Source organism: Oryctolagus cuniculus, chromosome 3, assembly GCF_051225735.1.
Source record: "Oryctolagus cuniculus isolate XC-2025 breed Fujian yellow rabbit chromosome 3, ASM5122573v1, whole genome shotgun sequence".
Taxonomy (NCBI): Eukaryota; Metazoa; Chordata; class Mammalia; order Lagomorpha; family Leporidae; genus Oryctolagus; species Oryctolagus cuniculus.
The window spans coordinates 79,696,405-79,715,163 of NC_142869.1; the positions used below are offsets into that span (position 1 = coordinate 79,696,405).

Below are 18,759 nucleotides of genomic sequence, written 5' to 3' on the forward strand. Positions count from 1 at the left end.
AACCCAGTGGACTACTTACTTGGGTCAGCTCGATTGGAGTTATGCTACCAGAATGTCTCAACCCAATTTTCCTGATGAATGTAACTCTGGAGTAACTCTGCAAGCCACTAAGGAACAATTTTCACTCACAAGGGCAGCAGTGTGTGAACAGAAACACCCTGGAGATGGGACAATCCAAAAGGCCTAGGAATAGGCCTTACCAGAACCCTAGCCCTTTCTGGGAGACATTTTGGAAGATACTGCTCTGCACAAACAGAACCCAAACTTTGGTCTCTTTAAAGTCAGCCTTGTAAACAAGAGGAGTGTCAGTCTTAAGGGCTCTGGACTAATAAGGATATAGAACATGAAGGGCTTCATTTCTCAAGCCTCTGCTTCTGAGGTATATAATAGGGAGATGGTGTTTCTTGCAGCTGTTTTGCAAAGTTGTGGTGTTTCTAAGCTGATAGAAGATATAGGAGGTGCCACAGGGGCCAGCGCTGTGATATAGCTGGTAAAGCCGCTGCTTGCAGTGCCAGCATCCCATATGGGCGCTGGTTTGAGTTCTGGCTGCTCCACTTCTGATCCAGCTCTCTGCTGTGGCCTGGGAAAACAGTGGAGAATGGCCCAAGTCCTTGGGCCCCTGCACCCGCATGGGAGACCTGGAATAAGCTTCTGGCTCTTGGCTTCCAATTGGTGCAGCTCCAGCCGTTGTGGCCATCAGAGGGGTGAACCAGTGGATGGAAGATCTCTCTCTTTCTCTCTCCTTTTTTTTCTCTCTCTCTCTCTCTGTAACTCTGACTTTCAAATAAATGAATGAATAAATCTTTTTTTTTTTTTTTAAAAAAAGAGGTGCCATAGGCTACAACATGAACATTGGAGGAGGACAGAATACAGCTTACAGCAGAACCAGGACTTTCTAGGGTCCATGTTCTCTACAGCTTGGTAGTATGAGCAAGGTCATTGTCATGATGCTGCTTTTCTATTACTTTTAGTGAGTGTTTTTGAAGTATCATACAAATGTAAACAGTGATATTCTGAATTGCAAGAAGTGGATAAAAATTTTTTGGAGGAAATGATTTTAAATTTAGAAATCTGGCTTAGTAATATACAGGTATACAATAAAAACAAAAATATGATTTTCCTCTGGTTATGTTATAAAACAATGGGAGAATCTTGATTTATATAAACCAAAGGATAACAGCAATTCTGTCATATCCTCTAATTAATCAGCATCCTTTTCTTTGCTCTTCATTTAAAATGTCTTTTAAAACTTGGTCTTTGTAACGAAATTATTAGCTGATAGGCATGCAAGCCAAAGGGAAGTATCCCTTTGTCAGAGAGAGAACTCTGTACCTTCTAACATATTTCTGTACATTTTTTCTCAAGTAAAGACAGAACTAGAGCTTTTATTCTCACATTCATCCATGAATCACGGAAAATGGACATATGGAAGGAAAAGGGAGCATAGCAACAGGTGATGCTACACCAGACCCCACTAAAACCAACATGCAGCAAGACAAGAGGCCAGCCAAGAGGACCATCTGATACCCAGATGCCACTGCTGAAAAAATTCATTTCAAAGCTTGGCAGCAATTTCCTGCATCTGTCAAGTTAACCACATAAAAGACTATAGATTGACATGAAGAACCAGGCTGACAAAGAGGGCAAAAAAGAACATATCAAATGCCATAACCATCGAGAGGATGTGGTGCCAAATGAATGTCGCAAACGCATTCATTTACTCAAGTGATCCCGGATTGTATTGCTGTTTATTAAAAATGATGTCAAAAGAAGCCTGAACTGTCTACAGAAACATGTAGAGAAGCCCATGGTTGTATCTTACAGAAACTTTCTTTTTCTGTAAAATAATATCTTTCTTTTCTTTTCACTCTGAGAGAGTGTACTCATAAAAAAAAAAAAAACAGGCAGAGATTTTTAATGCTTTTCAAAGAGATTCAGCTCATCTATGCCCATTCTACTGCTTTAGGAAGAAACAAATAAATGCTGAAGAGTATGAATTTACATGTATATCTACATTTAATAGACAACAATACTTTGCATTCTTAGATTTTACATTTGCAGCTTCTTTCCCTCCTGAATGACCAAAAGAATCATGGAGTTCAGTAAGCTGGAATTTTGCTAATTTTGAGTCCCCTCATTTGGATAGAGTAGTAAGTTGCTCAGCCAGTGGGCTGTGCCTAGACAGCTTTAATGTGTACATAGTAACACTCATAAAATGATAAAAATCATCTTAATTGGCAGGAGAATTGTCATCTAAAAGAAAATCAACTACTAGATCTGGACTTGGAAGTGAAAAAAAACACAAAAATACCTAAATTGCTGAGTTTGTAGACAGAAAGAATCAGAGGAGTTCTGAGAGTCCTTGGATATATGGTGGAGACCTAGATACATGATGTGGGGTCTAAGGGACTTGAGACACAAACTAGAAAATATGATTCATTAGCTGATTTCACGTAATATGCTGACCATGGAAAAAAATGAGTTTTTAAGTGAGAAAAGAAACTTAGTAAAAGCTGAAAATGTGGTTAACTTGTGGTCTGGGGATATATTAAAGAAACACATCATTTCGTGAAAATGTAATTCAAATCAAAGCCAGGAGACTTTGCAAATATTTCAGTGAAGCAACAGCCAGGGAGGACAGCTATGGAACAAACCATTATTCTGAGTAAACAATGTTCTGAGAAGGTGACCTTTTTTTTTTGTTCTTGTGGTTAACAGGAAAATCAGTAGCAGCAGACCACACTATAGTAAAGCTTTATAGAAGACAAGGCTATAGGCCAAAAATAAGTGTTTGGTGTAGAAAAATTATGTCTTCAACAAAAAGAACTGGCATTCAAAATATTCACATCCAAGGAGGAGGTTGGAGTGTTCAGATTCGTATTGCCAAGAGCAGACTGGTTCTTCTGCTTGTGGTAGTCGCAGTAGAGAATATGATTAAGCCAGATTTGTTCCACTGTTTATGAAATCCAGAGTGTTAAGGGCACAAATATGATCCCTTGACTACTTAATCATCTATTTGTATAATAACAAAGGTCTACTAATACAGCTTCAGATGTATTTTGGTGACAAAACATTAAATGCTTTAGTTCTGCCTTTAATTCTATAAATACAAGTACTTGAAAAGACCACTTAAAATGTTTTTACTGCATTTTAGTTATATATAAAGCAAGAAATTAGCATATTTGTTGATTTGGAGTTTTAGAAAGACTGTAAAGTCCAAGATGTAATATAGGCTCAAGAAGACTAAGGAGTAACAAGACTGTGTGATTTATAAGGTTGAGGGACTTCTAAAGATCAACTTTACAGAATGTCCATAAAGGTAAGATTTCTGCCAGCAAATCTTCATTTACCACCACATTTTGCTTTAATATGATTCCATTAGTATTTAGAAAAAATACTACATCAGTTCTGATGGGCTTTACACAGGTCAATTTTTTTGTAAAATTAGTGGGATTTCTGCTGAATTATAAAGGGTAGGATGTCTTCCATTGAAGGGTGATAATGATTACATGGATTCCTAAAACAAAAGCCTCTTAGTTCATTTTTAAAGCACATGTCATACAATGAAATACATACAGCCATTAAAAATGATAGTTCAGGTTTCTCTTGTTGATATTATATGATTATCACAATAATTTTCTTTCATGAGAAAGAAACAACATATGTAGTATGAAATTCTATGCCTGGGTATATATCAAAATGTAACCTGTTATCCCTAGGTAATGAAAATTGTAGTATTTTTCACTTTTGTCATTTAACTTTTTACTTGATTTTTAAACCAAAATTATACATTACTTTAAAATCAGAAAAATAGAAATGCCTTCAGTCTTAAAAAATAGACTAGCATGTAGGAAAAGAGCAACAGAATAACACAATATTAACAAACTATTTACACTTGTTTTACAGATCTATTTAATTAACTATGCAAGTTTAATAATAAGATTGTGGTGATATTTACTTTGGCAGAAGCTTGATGTTTGAAAAGCAAATATTTTTAAACTATCAATGGTAAATAACCAGGCTATCAAACTTGGAAATCTAAATGCCTTATTTTGAGAAATAATTTTTAAATAATTAAAATTTCCAATATTAAAATGCTTAGTTAAGTAGGGGATATTGTAGCCAAGTCATAAACATATGAGAGTAAATTATTCAGTTTTCAAAAAGTTTTCCTGCCCATTGATATTGTGTTGGCAGCTTAAAATCAGCCATAGTGGGAACAGCCATCCCATGGAATTCAGCAAACATTATAAATCAGTTTCTCCTCTTTCTATCCACAGAGAGAACTAGTTGTTAAACATATAACAACATGTACATGGAATGCAATATCATATAGTCCTTAATAAGTATGTATAACTTTATATGTCTGTTTATTGTTTTAATGTAAATAAATAAATAGAATGTAAATCCCTTCCCCTCCAGAACATGTACCAGTCACTACTGGAATAGTTCCTAATACTTTATGAGATATTTTTGTAAAATATATCTTTAAGATTTAAACATTTTGTTCGACACAGAACACTAGTGAATTGAGAAATCCTTTTCAAAAAGATTTAAAACATTCTTAAGAAACATTCTACAAAGAGAATGAAGAACACTCTTTGTTTAAGGGTAGACACATTTTCTCCAATAAAAACACAAAATTCCTTCTTAGTAGGAAAATTGCAAACACATTGCTCTCTGAGATTTATATCATTATTGTATTCCATCAATATTGAACACACTGCAACCACCATGATAGCTATTCCATGAATCCTCATTCTAGAAAGGTTGAGTGTGTATCCATCATAATGACAGTGACATAAAGGTTTTTAAATCTTTCTCACATACTTATAAAAGCCTATAACTATTTTTTCTTGTACTCTGGTAATGATTTTTCCTCTAGAGTTTAAAAATATGTGAAGATAGGTGGCAAGCCCCCTATAATATGAGTTTGATTCAGATTATTTTTAACCATTCCATGGTTTCACTGATTTTATTTAACATATTTCTGTAAGTGATAGTGGTCACATTACATATCTCAGACAAACTGCACACCAGTGAACAACTTTGATTTCTCACAGTTGCAAAAATGGCATTATCAGAATACAATAAGACATTTACATACTTATTCTTTTTGTAAAAACAAATTTATCAAAATTTGAAGTAAAACTCAAAGATGTCACTTACAAACTATAAGGTGTTGTAATAGTCCTTAGAGGTAAAATAATAATTAAAGAAAAAGAGAATATCTGAAAGTGTAATTTGTCCCAGTATGGATGCAACATAATAGTTATACTTGGGGTCAACTAGAAGAATCCTAGGTAAGGCAAGTTGGTAAAGCTGGATTCCACCAGAATAGATTGTCATTTTATTGGAAAATGATAAGCATGGTAAACTGAGAACTTTAACAGTATTTTGTTGTTTATTTGTTTGTTTGTTTGTTTTAAGCCCTGAAAGGAAGGTCTGAGACTTTACAGCTCAGCCAAGTGCTACAATCAAGTTTTCATCTCATCATCAAGACAAAGTATCCTGTAAAACAACAAAAATCATGAATCTCAGATGTTATTTTAACATTTCTTTGTACAAATGAAGACAGAATATAGGCAAAGTCTAAAGAACATCACTTGCTATCTGTTAAATCAAAATTATTTACATTAAATTGGATATTAAAACATACCTTTAGCTTATGCTCTTTTCTGTTGATGATGACAGCTGTGATCTGTTGGTCCATAAAAATTAGAATAGTACACAACAACGCAGGAATAATAGCAGCTACTACTGTCCACCATGGATTGGGACCTAATGGTGTAACAAACCAGCCACGGTCATCTCTGGTAGGCTGTGAAAAACAAAAAAATGCACACAGTTATTAGAAGGATTAATGAACATCTCATCAAATTAAGTCTTACAGATGTTTCCAGAAAAGCCCTAATTATAAACCAACAAGCTCAGTGGGGTATAATATGATAATGGTAATGATATTCAGAAAGCACTTGTAAGGCAGCAGGCACCATCCTAAGTGCCTTAACTACTTTAACTCATTTTTTTCTTCACAACAGCCTAAAGAAAATGACACAGATGAGGAAACTAAAGCACAGAGAATTCCAACAAATTGTCCTATGTTCCAAATTTAGTTAGAGTTAAAGAAGGAATTGGAACTCTGCTAGACTGGCTCAAAAGTCTATATCTCAATCAATATCTATATTAAATAAAACAATATTCATCTTTACTGTTACTAGTGGAAATTTTATTTATATTTACAAATAGTATGTTAGGCCGGTGCTGTGGCTCACTTGGCTAATCCTAACTGCGGCGCCAGTACCCTGGGTTCTAGTCCCAGTTGGGGTGCCGGGTACTAGTCCTGGTTGCTCCTCTTCCAGTACAGCTCTCTGCTGTGGTCTGGGAGGGCAGCAGAGAATGGCCCAAGTGCTTGGGTCCCTGCACCTGCATGGGAGACCAGGAGGAAGCACCCGGCTCCTGGCTTCAGATCAGCACAGAGCTGGCCATAGCAGCCATTAGGGGAGTGGAACAATGGAAGGAAGACCTTTCTCTCTGTCTCTCTCTCACTGTCTATAACTCTCTCTGTCTCTATCTCTCACTAACTCTGCCTGTCAAACAAACAAACAAACAAAATAAATAGTATGTTGACCACTGTCCTAGAACCAAGCTACAAAGATAAAATATCAGAACCTTCTTTCGAGTTAGAATCTGACAGACACATCAACTATTTCAATATAATGTGGTAGCTGCTATTTTAAATGTGTACACAGGTTATTGTGTAGAGAAAAAAATCATGGCCACATCAGAGGTTCAGGGGAGGGTTTTAATTATGGCTGATGACTAAGATGAGTCTCAAAGGAATTAATTCTAATCACACAGGATGTCCAAGCCCTGTTTGACAGTTGAGAAAACTGAGACTTGGAGAGGACAACTAGCCCAAATTCACATAAGAACATGGTCAGAGTTCTATTACAAATGTATGTCTACCTTTTTTCCAGGTCCTATCCACTGTGTGATGCTGCATCAAGATATTACATTTGTCTTAGTTTTAAAATGCTTCCTCATCTTTTAGGAGTATAGTACACAGATAGCCCAACTGGGGGATGGACAGAGAATTTTTCCAAGTAATCTTTAGTCTTCTATTTCTATAATTCTCATAATCTTTAACTACTAGACAAACATTTTAGTCATACTATTCACATTTTATTTACTGAACAATTAATCTATATTCTTTATGTTTCCATGAAAATCCCAAGAACGAAGGTTAAAGACATCAACTAAAAAACATTACAGCTGGAGAGATTAATAGATAGTGATCATGATGATAAATTCACCTTGAAAACACTTGGTACTTGCAGTTTTGGAGATGGGATTCCAATAGCATAGTCAATTAAAACCATACACAGAATTGTGAGAAAAACAGCAAAGTCACTCACTATGGATCGAACCTAAAAGTAATGAAAACACTTGTTACTTGAGTTATAAAATCAAGAAATATCCAGGAACAAAATCTAGAGTAACACTTTATAGACAATTTATGATATAATATCGTAATATCATATGTTATACATATTATAATATTACCATTAGCTCTGTCTTGCCTGAATATATATTCATGTATCTCTGTCATTGAAATAGATAAATGCTCAATTTTTCTAGAATGAGGTTTTTTGGAAGAGTATCATGGTGGTTGATTTTGTTTTCAATACTTATTTAAAATCTAAATTAATTATGAATCCATGTTATTTGACTATTTATAAGACTAAGTACATTTGGATGGCCAGAATTTGGCTGAATTAATCAATAATATTTTAACATGATGAACATGAAGCAACATAAAGTAGAACTATTCTTACTGAAGAAGCATGATGGTAGCTGACCTAGGATATGACCATAGCCATTGGATATATGCACAACAAAGCACAAAAATTTTAAATGTATTCTATATTAGCCACTTTTTATAGCCATTTGTCACTTATCATGCCATTGTTTGAGTAAATATCCTTATATAATTATCAATAAGATATGGTTCTATTGGTATGTCATTGTGACATAGATGCACAAAATGAGATTATTCTAATTACAAAAAATAATATTGTATTAATCTTTAATTAATTAATTAAATGTATTTTCATCTTAGTGAAGGAGGAGGTAACAACAACAACAACAAAAAAAACCCAGCTCCTTGTAGAAGAAGCAGTTGTTGAAGCATTTTCCCAGAGTGGAATTTCTTTTTTCTTTCTTTTTTTTTTTTTTTTTTTTTTTTTTTGACAGGCAGAGTGGACAGTGAGAGAGAGACAGAGAGAAAGGTCTTCCTTTGCCGTTGGTTCACCCTCCAATGGCCGCCACGGCCAGCGCACCACGCTGATCCGATGGCAGGAGCCAGCTACTTCTCCTGGTCTCCCATGGGGTGCAGGGCCCAAGCACTTGGGCCATCCTCCACTGCACTCCCTGGCCACAGCAGAGAGCTAGCCTGGAAGAGGGGAAACCGGGACAGAATCCGGCACCCTGACCGGAACTAGAACCCGGTGTGCTGGCACCGCAAAGCGGAGGATTAGCCTAGTGAGCTGTGGCGCCGGCTCCAGAGTGGAATTTTGATCACATAACCTCACTAAAAGGCTTGCTTCCTTTCTTTGATTTCATTTATTTATTTATTTATTTATTTATTTATTTATTTTTGTGGAATCAAACATTATAGGTGTTACTTTGCAGTGTTAAATATTGAACTAAGCTGTTTCTCTGTTTACTTTCCTTTCCAAATATGCAGATGCAAACATGGTAGGTTGGGAGAGGGACTGACATCTTAAAAATGAAAAGGAGAATAGTATTCCAAGGAGTCTTTCAGGGGCTTTCCCAATTAAAGAACACAACAGTGGTTCCTCCAAGGTATCTGTTAGGCTGGAATAGTTCCCACTGTTCATTGGGCAAGAAAGTGCCAATCAGTAATGCAGTATGTTCTTGGAATCTCCAAAAACCCAAATGAGAAATGTGGTAGATGATCTTTGGGGATTGCAGTTCAGAGAAAATCCTTCAGGGACTGTACATTCCCAGCACTTGTATCACAAAATGCTTTTCCCAAACCCCCACAAATTGGCAGCTCCCTCACACAAAAGCCTTTTTGTAGCTTCAGTTATTTCATCAATTGCTCTTTCTTTTCCCATGAAACACATAGAACTTCATAATCTACTATATGTTGGCTTACATTTCCATCAGGAGAGCAATACTCTAAGTACCTTGGTTGGAAAATACCGGCTAGTCTTGAACTGCTTCAGGGTTGCTGAGAGGGTAACCGTGGAAAAGAACAAGATCACCGACCAGAACAGGACGTCTGGGACGTAGGGGTGGTCATGGCCGCAGGCTCGGCCGACGTACTCCCCGTGCAGTGATTTGCACTCCTGCCGGAGGAAGTAAAGAAGACAGAGCTGTTAGGAAAAAACTGGGTGCATTTCTTTCTGACATTTTCTTATCAACTGCAGTTGAAATGCTAAAGGTTTTCATTTTTGGTTCTTGTAAAGATTTAACAATGTCATTATAATTTCTGAATTCTATTTACTTAGGTAGTGAGCAACATCAAAAATTCATATTGTGTACAGTTCTACCATGAAGCACTTTTTAAATTTTACTTTCACAAATAAAACTAAACCCTTAAAATTAATTGATTTTTAATTAGGGACTACTGTACATAAGTTCTTAACATTAGATTTATTGGAAACAAGATATATTTTCCAGTAAGTGGTTCCTAACATCTAACACTATGCCAAGTAATTTAAATGCACCATTTGATTGAATTTTTATACCAAGCCTGTGAAATAGGTAGAAGTTATTATTTATATTAAATTTTTGAGAAAACTGAGGCAAAAAGAGGTTAAATTTGTTGTGGTCTCACTACTGCTGGATGGTGGCAGAACTGTGATTCAAACACAATTCCTGTGATGCAAATATTATCGCATATGAAAGAAGAACAATTATTTCATAGAATCACCAACTAAAAACACCAAGAAAGCAAGATAGAAAGGCAGTAAGAAAACCACAAAATACAATTGCTGAAATGAAATTATAAATCAAAGATGAGGCTCTTGAACTTAAAGAGCAAATGATGGAAAAAATAACTATACAAACAAGGTAAAACTCATCTTTACCTCAACTTGTTCACAACCTTTTTTCCCCCTCTGGTACTTCATTTCCATAAGCCCTTGAAGAATTCTTTTTAATCACTGCCTTAGCCATGAGGTGGCAGCAAAGTCAAAGCATTTTCTAAAGAAAAACTAAATATTTTAAACTGGCCCTGAACAGAAACTGAATTGTGCTGTGGTTCAGAGAGACCTTAGAGAAAAATAGAGACTGACAGATTGATCACAAACAGAAAGTCCGTCCAAATGAATCAAACTTCAGGCCCTGGAATCCTTGTATAGCAGAAAACAAACGCCTTCCAAAATTTCTAGAATAAATGACAAATAACTACATATCATCCAAAAAGAAGCAAACTAGTAAAATCTATGTGGAACAGCTGCCTTGAACCTAAGATTCTTAAGAAACATTGTTAGAACACCTTATAATTTTCTAAAAGAATCTGTCCCCTTTTTCTAATGTAACTGCAAATACTTTCCTTGCTAGCTAAAGTTGAATCCCAGTTATCCATGTTATGTTAATACAGAGCACAGTAACCTGGCTAATTGAAAAAAAAAAAAAGTGCTGAAAAATCCCCCAGGCCTTAATTATAGCTTTAATTTTCCTATTCTAAAAATTTTATAAAAATAGATAAAGTAGAAAAAAAATTAGTCCTTGTGATTTTCAATCTTTTCTCCTGATCTGGCCAGTATTCACTAAGCAAAGAGTTAGTAGAATGACTAAAAGCAAAACAAGCTACAAGTTCAGTAATAAACATAGTATCTGCAGATTTGTGAACACCATTGGTGTTTTCTGCAGTTATAAAAAACTTCACCCTTGGATATTGTTGGGTCTAGTTTTCAATTCTTAAGAACACAGGTGTTGGGGCCGATGCAGTGGCTCATTTAATCCTCCGCCTGTGGCACTGGCAGCCCATATGGGCGCCGGGTTCTAGTCCCGGTTGCTCCTCTTCCAGTCCAGCTCTCTGCTGTGGCCCGGGAAGGCAGTGGAGGATGGCCCAAGTGCTTGGGCCCCTGCACCCACATGGGAGACCAGGAGGAAGCATCTGGCTCCTGGCTTCAGATCGGCGCAGCACCGGCCGTAGCGGCCATTTGGGGGGGGTGAACCAACAGAAGGAAGACCTTTCTCTGTCTCTCTCTTTCACTGTCTATAATTCTACCTGTCAAATAAATTTTTAAAAAATTAAAAAAATTAAGAAAAAAGAACATAGGTGCCATTAAAGACTCCTAGCGGGGCAGTGTTGTGGTGCTGTGGGTAAAGACTTCTATAAGTGTCCTATTATCCATAGTAAATTGCCAGTGGCCCACCTAGTTATTTTAATTGGAAGCCAATTTGAAAGTGTCATTTGTTTTTTCTTCATTTTGAGAGGACAAGATATTAATTTAAAAAGGAGATGTGTGACCTACTAAGTCTCATATTTATTGTCAAGTTTATATTGTTATTCCCAACACACACACACACATACACACACACACAGAGAGAGAGAGAGAGAGAGAGAGAGAGAGAGAGAGAAAGAAAGAAGTCCTAAAATGTAGAAGTGAATACAAATCCAAACTCTACTCTTTTCCTTCGAGTCTACCATATGGTTTGACTAACAATGGATACTAAAAAATGCTTGTTGACAAACTGATTTCTACTAATTACTCTTCAAACACATTCTAAGCTTAAATAATTCTATAAGTTGGCAAAAATTATGTTCAATAAAATAAGAAATTAAAGTTGCAATTAACATCCTGCCCCTTATGTACATACAAGCTAAATATGTAATCTAGTCACTGAAACATTTTTTAACCAATTGCTAGTTAATTGCTTGCGGATATTTTAAATGCTTTCTACGGATTTCTTAAAATGGCTGGTTTTGAATTATAAAAATATATATATTGAGAATCTAAAAATCTAGCTTGCCATGAAATAATTGAATTAAGCAGAAAATATGTGAGATGGAACTATTTTCAAATAAGCATTAAGTATTTATCAAATATTTAACACTAACCATGTACAGCAATTTGGAAGAATCAAAGAAAGATAATTTTTTTGCCCTTGCTGAGTTGGCATGCTATAAAAATTATAATTCTTAAAAATGCAAGAATTCAAGAAAACAATTCAGGATCTTCCAAATGAATATTATATCATATCACTATATTTATAATATGGTAATAATAGCCATTATCACAATATTGCATTAATAAAACTCTTTTGAAGACAGTGATGATCATATTGAGAAAAAAACAGTGTAACAATTAAGACAAGTATTTTAATGGTCTTCATTGACTTAAAATTATCACAAGATTTTTTTTTTTATTACAAAGCATTCCCTTTGGTGATACAAGATATTTCTGGTAAAAAAAAATAGCAATTTCTATTGCAAAAACTGCTTTTAACTAATAAAAGATTTCTACCAAGTGTTAACACCTAGTCTAAGAACTTTTAAAATTAAGGAAGAAATCCTGCAATTTTATATTTGCTTTGCTTGCAAAAATTATTCATTGCATTATGCAATACCCTAAGAGTTCTAATATATAAAATGTACTCATAGCCACTCCAATCATGCTGTAGGTCTTTCAGAAGGTTGCTATTCGGGATTTTCTAATAAATACTATTAACATTATTATTTAGCATTGAATTATTCAGAGAATATAAACACTGAGTAAATTACTATGCCAAATAATTTAGAGATAGGATTTTTTGGGTTTTCCTATTGAAGGGGACTTGAAGATAAGGGAAATAAGCCAGGGACTCTTTATATACAGTTTACAAGGGTGAGAAACAGAAGACCCACTACTGAATGAATCCATCATAATCATAATCCATGTTTGTTATTTATTTGTGTATGTTTGTATGTATTTATGAGGCAGAATGAGAGAGAGAGAGAGAGAGAGAGAGAGAGAGAGAGTGCGAGAGCGAGCATACTCCCATCAACTTGTTCACTTCCCAAATGCTCCCAACTGCTAGGGTTATGACCAGCTGAACCAGGATCAAAACCAGGAACCAGGAGTATATTCCAGGTGCCCACATGAGATGGCAGGGATCCAATTACTTGAGCCCTCACCGTTGCCTCGCAGGGTCTACATTAGCAGGAAGCTGGAGTCAGGATCTGCAGCAGAGAATTAAAACCAGGTACTCTGAGTCGGGATGTGGGTGACTGAACCACTAGGCTAAATGCCTGCTTCTCCATATCTAAAATTCTGACTAACTGTAGCATTCTTTCTTATTAAGCTCAGTAATTCTTATTTTGTTGTTTTGGTTTTTAAAAATTCTATTTAAGTTATAGAAGTTTCACGTATTTCATATATGTAGATTTAGGAACACAGTGATACTTCCCTCCCTCCCTTCCCTCCCGCCCATGCTCTAAACCTTTCTCTTCCTTCCGTTTCCATTCCCACTTTTTTTTTTTTTTTTTTTTTTTGACAGGCAGAGTTAGACAGTGAGAGAGAGAGACAGAGAGAAAGGTCTTCCTTCTGTTGGTTCACCCCCCAAATGGCTGCTATGGCCGGCGCCAATCCGAAGCCAGGAGCAGGTGCTTCCTCCTGGTCTCCCATGCAGGTGCAGGGCCCAAGCACTTGAGCCATCCTCCACTGCCTTCCTGGGCCATGGCAGAGAGCTGGACTGGAAGAGGAGCAACCAGGACAGAACCGGCACCCCAACCGGGACTAGAACCCAGGGTACCTGCGCCACAGGCAGAGGATTAGCCTAGTGAGCCGCGGCGCCAGCCTCCATTCCCACTCTTAATTTTTACAGAGATTTACTTTCACTTTACTTAATGATCAGGAGGGTAACCCTACACTAAGCAAAAGAGTTCCACAAATAGTATGAAGAAACAAACAAATAAAAACAAAAACAAAAACAACACTCTTCCTCAACAGAAGAGACAAGGGCTATAAACAGTCATCAAATCTCAAAATGTCCATTTCATTCCAATACATTACACTTTATTATTATTAATTACCCCTGATCTGGGAAAACATAGGATATCTGTCTTTTTTGGACTGGCTTGTTAATTATTTTAGTCATCATTTTAAATGGCTCTCTGACTGGATGCAGGCTGGCTAGGCTACTTTTCTAAGGAAAAATTAATGGAATAAAATAAACATTAATAATAACAGAAGCAAACAAGAGTAAGTGAGTCTTAACTGTAATTAAAATGACTAGGATTAGAATAAAGGCAATAAAGGTCAAGAAAGAATTTTAAATAGCAAGTAAGTAATTCAATTTCAACTCTGAAAGAATACATTTAATAAGGAATATTGAGAAAACAGTGAAAAGATTATTTGGTCCTACAAAAATCATGTTTAGAGTTTAATAATATCTTTAAAACAAAAAAGATTTCTATGCTCACTTACTAGCCCACTTACTAAAATACTGTATGTTTGATCAAATGAATTCATATAGTTTTGTGTTGATGTTTACATTGGAGGTTGAATTTACAAAGGTAGAGAAGGTGGCAGAAGCTTAGGATTGTAATGTTTGTTAACTGAGAAGACTAGAAAGAAACAAGTGCCACTTAGATTTTAATATTTATTTAAGGCAGAAAATGTTCAGTTTTTCAGATTGTAAGATTTCATTTAACAGAAGTAAAGGATGAAACTGTAGCTGGGGAAAGAAAGTGTGCAAATACTATAATATATTAAGAAGAATTGAAGAAAGCAGCTATGAGAAAAAAAAAGTTACAAAGTGGAGAAAAGCCAGAGCAAATAAAACAAAAGGTACAGGATTTAACTGTTTAGGTTAAAAATATGTTTCTATTCCCTTTCTTGAGTGGCAGCTAAGAACAAAATAGAAGCAAAGAAACTCTTATTGAAGGAGATGCCAGAATTTTGTTATGAAAAATTACTTTTGTTTTTCCCAAAGACTTCAGTATTTATACTAAAACACCTTAAAATATCCCCTCCCCCTCAGTATACTCTGAACAGCTGGAACAGTATTACAGTGTACAGTAAAAGTGCTCCAGGTTTTTTACACAGAAGGCAGACTTACTTCTGCCATATGGTTTCATTTAGGTCAACACCACTCATACTAAAAGAGCTTTCAGTTCATCTCAGTCATACTCTGCATATGTGTGCTTTTAGACCAATTCAGGCTTACTATTAGAAAAACCTTAATAATAAAAGAAACCCTTAGGTTACTGATGAATATCTGATATGGAAACCAAACAATCCCTTTTTAATTACTATACATTAAAAAAGTTTACCCTAGTAGCAATAAATAGCTTCAAAATGTCAATAAAAGCCCCTATAAGTAATAAGACTCAGTATGTCAAGATATAATTTGTGACTTAAGATGTCAAGATGTGACTTACTTTTCAATATTTTACTTACTGACACAGTTAGGTTCTCCCAAATAATGTCAGAGGCTGAAATATTGGACTCCCTCCATTCTTTCAAAGTATCATTGCTGGGATTATGTGGTTCCACACAGTTACATCTGAAAAGGCAAAGTATTGTCTTTTATGAATTAAGTAGCTTTATGTCACTACACCCAAATGAGATGTGAAACATGTCCCTCCTCCCCAGTCACAGCATTCCTCCATCTGACAGGCAAGTAGTTAGGTCATCCTAAATGACTCTTGAACAAACTACTTAAAAATCAAAATTAATATACTGCTGGGATATTAGGCCATTCTAGAGTGTTTCCTAGAATTAGAGTTCTAAAGACAATAATGTGCCCCTAAATTATAAGTCAAAGTGAAAAATGATAAGCATCTAAATCTATTTTTATAAAATAAACCCATTTTATCTAATATTGTATGATCACATCAATTAAAATTAATGGAGATATTTAATATTCCAAAGATATTTATAACATTATAATTCACAGTTAAAGATACATTGAAGTGAGAATTCTAGGTGTCTCAGGATAAACCATTTTTTGCAGTGAATGATATCTTTTTCAAAATTAAGCAATTAATCCACAAATTTTTTTGATACTATGAAGAATGCTTGCTTGGTGTAGGCATAGCTTGAAGAAGAAAGATTTGGAAATAAGGTGATTGTTATGTAATATAAAAGATAATTTCTGACCTCATGTTACTTATAAATTTATTAATCAGTGAGAAGAGGATGCAAGCAAAAATAACTGACAAATTAATGGTCTTAGAAGTTAACCTCAATTTGTGAATAGTTGCTTTCTGAAAATTCATTCATAAACCTGAAGAAAACTTTTGCCCTTCCGAAGCATTTTCTTATGGAAAATCACATCTACTACATAATTTGAAAGTTCATTGAATATTGTTTCAGTGTATTAATAGAAATGTAAGATCTAACTGCCATTTCTGAAATTATTTCTACAGAAAAATCTCTTACAGTTTTTACTTGGTAAACCTCTCTGCCTGAGCAACAGTGTCTTATTTCTACATCTGGAACTTAACCTGTTTTATTTCACCACCAAACATTCATTTTTTTTTTCTTTTTTCTTTTTTTTAACAGGCAGAGTTAGAAAGTGAGAGAGAGAGAGAGAGAGAGAGAGAGAGAAAGAAAAAAGGTCTTCCTTTTCCATTGGTTCATCCCCCTCAATGGCCACTATGGCCGGCGCACTGCACTGATCTGAAGCCAGGAGCCAGGTGCTTCTTCCTGGTCTCCCATGCGGGTGCAGGGGCCCAAGCACTTGGGCCATCCTCCACTGCCTTCCCGGGCCACAGCAGAGAGCTGGACTGGAAGAGGAGCAAGCGGGACAGAATTTGGTGCCCCAACCGGGACTAGAACCCCGGGTGCAGGTGCCGCAGGCGGAGGATTAGCCAAGTGAGCCATGGCACCAGCCCAGACATTCATTCTTCAAAGACTTGTTGTCTATCAATGCAAGAAACTACTGGAGTTGGAAGGCTTAGACAGGAATGGGTCTTGTTCTCACCAAGAGAGGTTAGAAGATTTCCCCAGCTGGGCTCACTTTTGGCTACACCCCTAAGAGGGCAGAGGATTCTAGTGAGAAAGTTAGTGAGAAAGAATTTAAGGGAATGGGATATACAAGCAGCAGCTAACTACCCTGGCAGCTATCTCAATGATAGAGAAAGGAGGAGCTCTTGCTAAAGGGGAACTTCAAGAATCAGGGATGCAGCCACAGGTTATTGGTTGGTTGTGGTCATGGAGGATGAAGGTATCTCAAAAGGCTCATGGATGGAGTGGGTACAATGAGTTAAGTCACTGCTTAGGATGCTTGCATCCATATCAAAGTGCATGTATGAGTCCCCACCCTCTGCTTCCTATCCAGCTTCTTCTTAATGTGCCTGGGAAGGCAGCAGATGATGTTTGAAGTACTTGAGTCCCTACCACATATGTGGGAGACCTGGATGGAGTTCCAGGCTTTTGTCTTTGGCCTGACGCAGCCCAAAGCTATTGTGGCCATTTGGCTAGTAAACCAGCAAATGGAAGATTTCTCTTTTCCTCTGATCTCCTCCTCCTTTTGTCACTCTGCCTTTCAAATAAATAACCCATTGTGCCCCCCCAAAAAAGGGGTTCATGGAAAATGGAATTAAAAGATGTTCATTTTGGTGCAAAACAATTTTGAAATCCATGCCTAAACGGGTCTTCAAAAAGTTCATGAAAAAAAAAAAACAACACACTGTGTATGGATTTCAACATTTTTGTGCCAAAATAAGCATTTTCATTAAAAAAATTTTGTTTCCTAACATGTGCTTTTGTGTCAGATAGCTTTATCATTTACTGGTTGTGGGTGTAGGGGCAAATTACATAACCACTCTAAACCTTGGTTTCCTTATATGTGCAAAGGAGATGAAATGCTTACCTGCTACAGCTGCTGGGAAGAATAAGTAACCTGATATCGATTAAGCAGTTGTTAACACATTTAGGCAACTTTGGAACTGTGGCTACTATCAGCATCACCATCATCATTATTTTCTAGTTTATTATTCAATCTTTCACAAAATGTAATAAAACTGTCAACTTTTACTTTAATATAGCACAAAAGAAACATCAATGTTTTCTTTTATATGCTTGTATTATTTTTGTTTTGCTTCAAAGTAAGCATATATGATAGACTAAAATGAAAAACAGAGAAAATGACCAATTTCTTGAAGAACAACATAACAAGGGAAAAAGATGGACTATACTAGATATGTGAGTACCTGATGCACAGGTGTGTGTATTCATACACATATGTGCTTTCTATAGCTACTGTACATCTCTCTATATAGAGGTATGGCATGCATATAGATACCAGACAGGCATGGCAGGAAGTACTTTACATTTTCTAGTGTAGTAATTTCATTTCTACATCTCATCCTTGGCTATACTGGTACAACTGTATTTGAATCCAGTTCTATTTGACCTAAAACTCTTGATCTTTAAGCTATAATGTTCTGCCTCTAGATGTAATTTGGTGCCATTTTTATCAGGATAGTCAGAAGAACAAGATGGGTCCAGAACAAATGAAGTGAGCTAGATTTCACCATGGGGTCTTCCAAGCTTTCCATAAGGACCTTTCTCCTTTAAAATATTACCCCAAAGCTCCCTGTAGCCCTGTCCCCCTGTCCTCTATCAAGACAACCATACTACCCCACCCTTCTCATCCCCATTGTTCAGTTTTCAGTTTCTTGTAACCACATCTAAACCTGATGGATGGTTTGGTGTATTCACTTTGCTTGACATGTGTACCATTTCCTCAGGGCCATGGCTTGTACTCTCCAAAGTGATCGTACTA

At 36.1% G+C, this 18,759-nt stretch overlaps 1 protein-coding gene across 13 annotated transcripts in view; it reads right to left on the reverse strand.

Moving 5' to 3' along the window:
* The window catches only part of SLC4A10 (solute carrier family 4 member 10), a 329,775-nt gene that overhangs the window by 33,331 nt on the left and 277,685 nt on the right, over window positions 1-18,759 (reverse strand). For all 13 annotated transcript variants that reach the window (XM_017342639.4, XM_070069865.2, XM_051848038.3 and 10 more), the window contains 4 exon segments: window positions 15,426-15,531; window positions 9,216-9,377; window positions 7,317-7,430; window positions 5,660-5,821 (listed from right to left, as the gene is read on the reverse strand). In XM_017342639.4, the coding sequence (XP_017198128.1) occupies window positions 5,660-5,821; window positions 7,317-7,430; window positions 9,216-9,377; window positions 15,426-15,531 (544 nt within the window).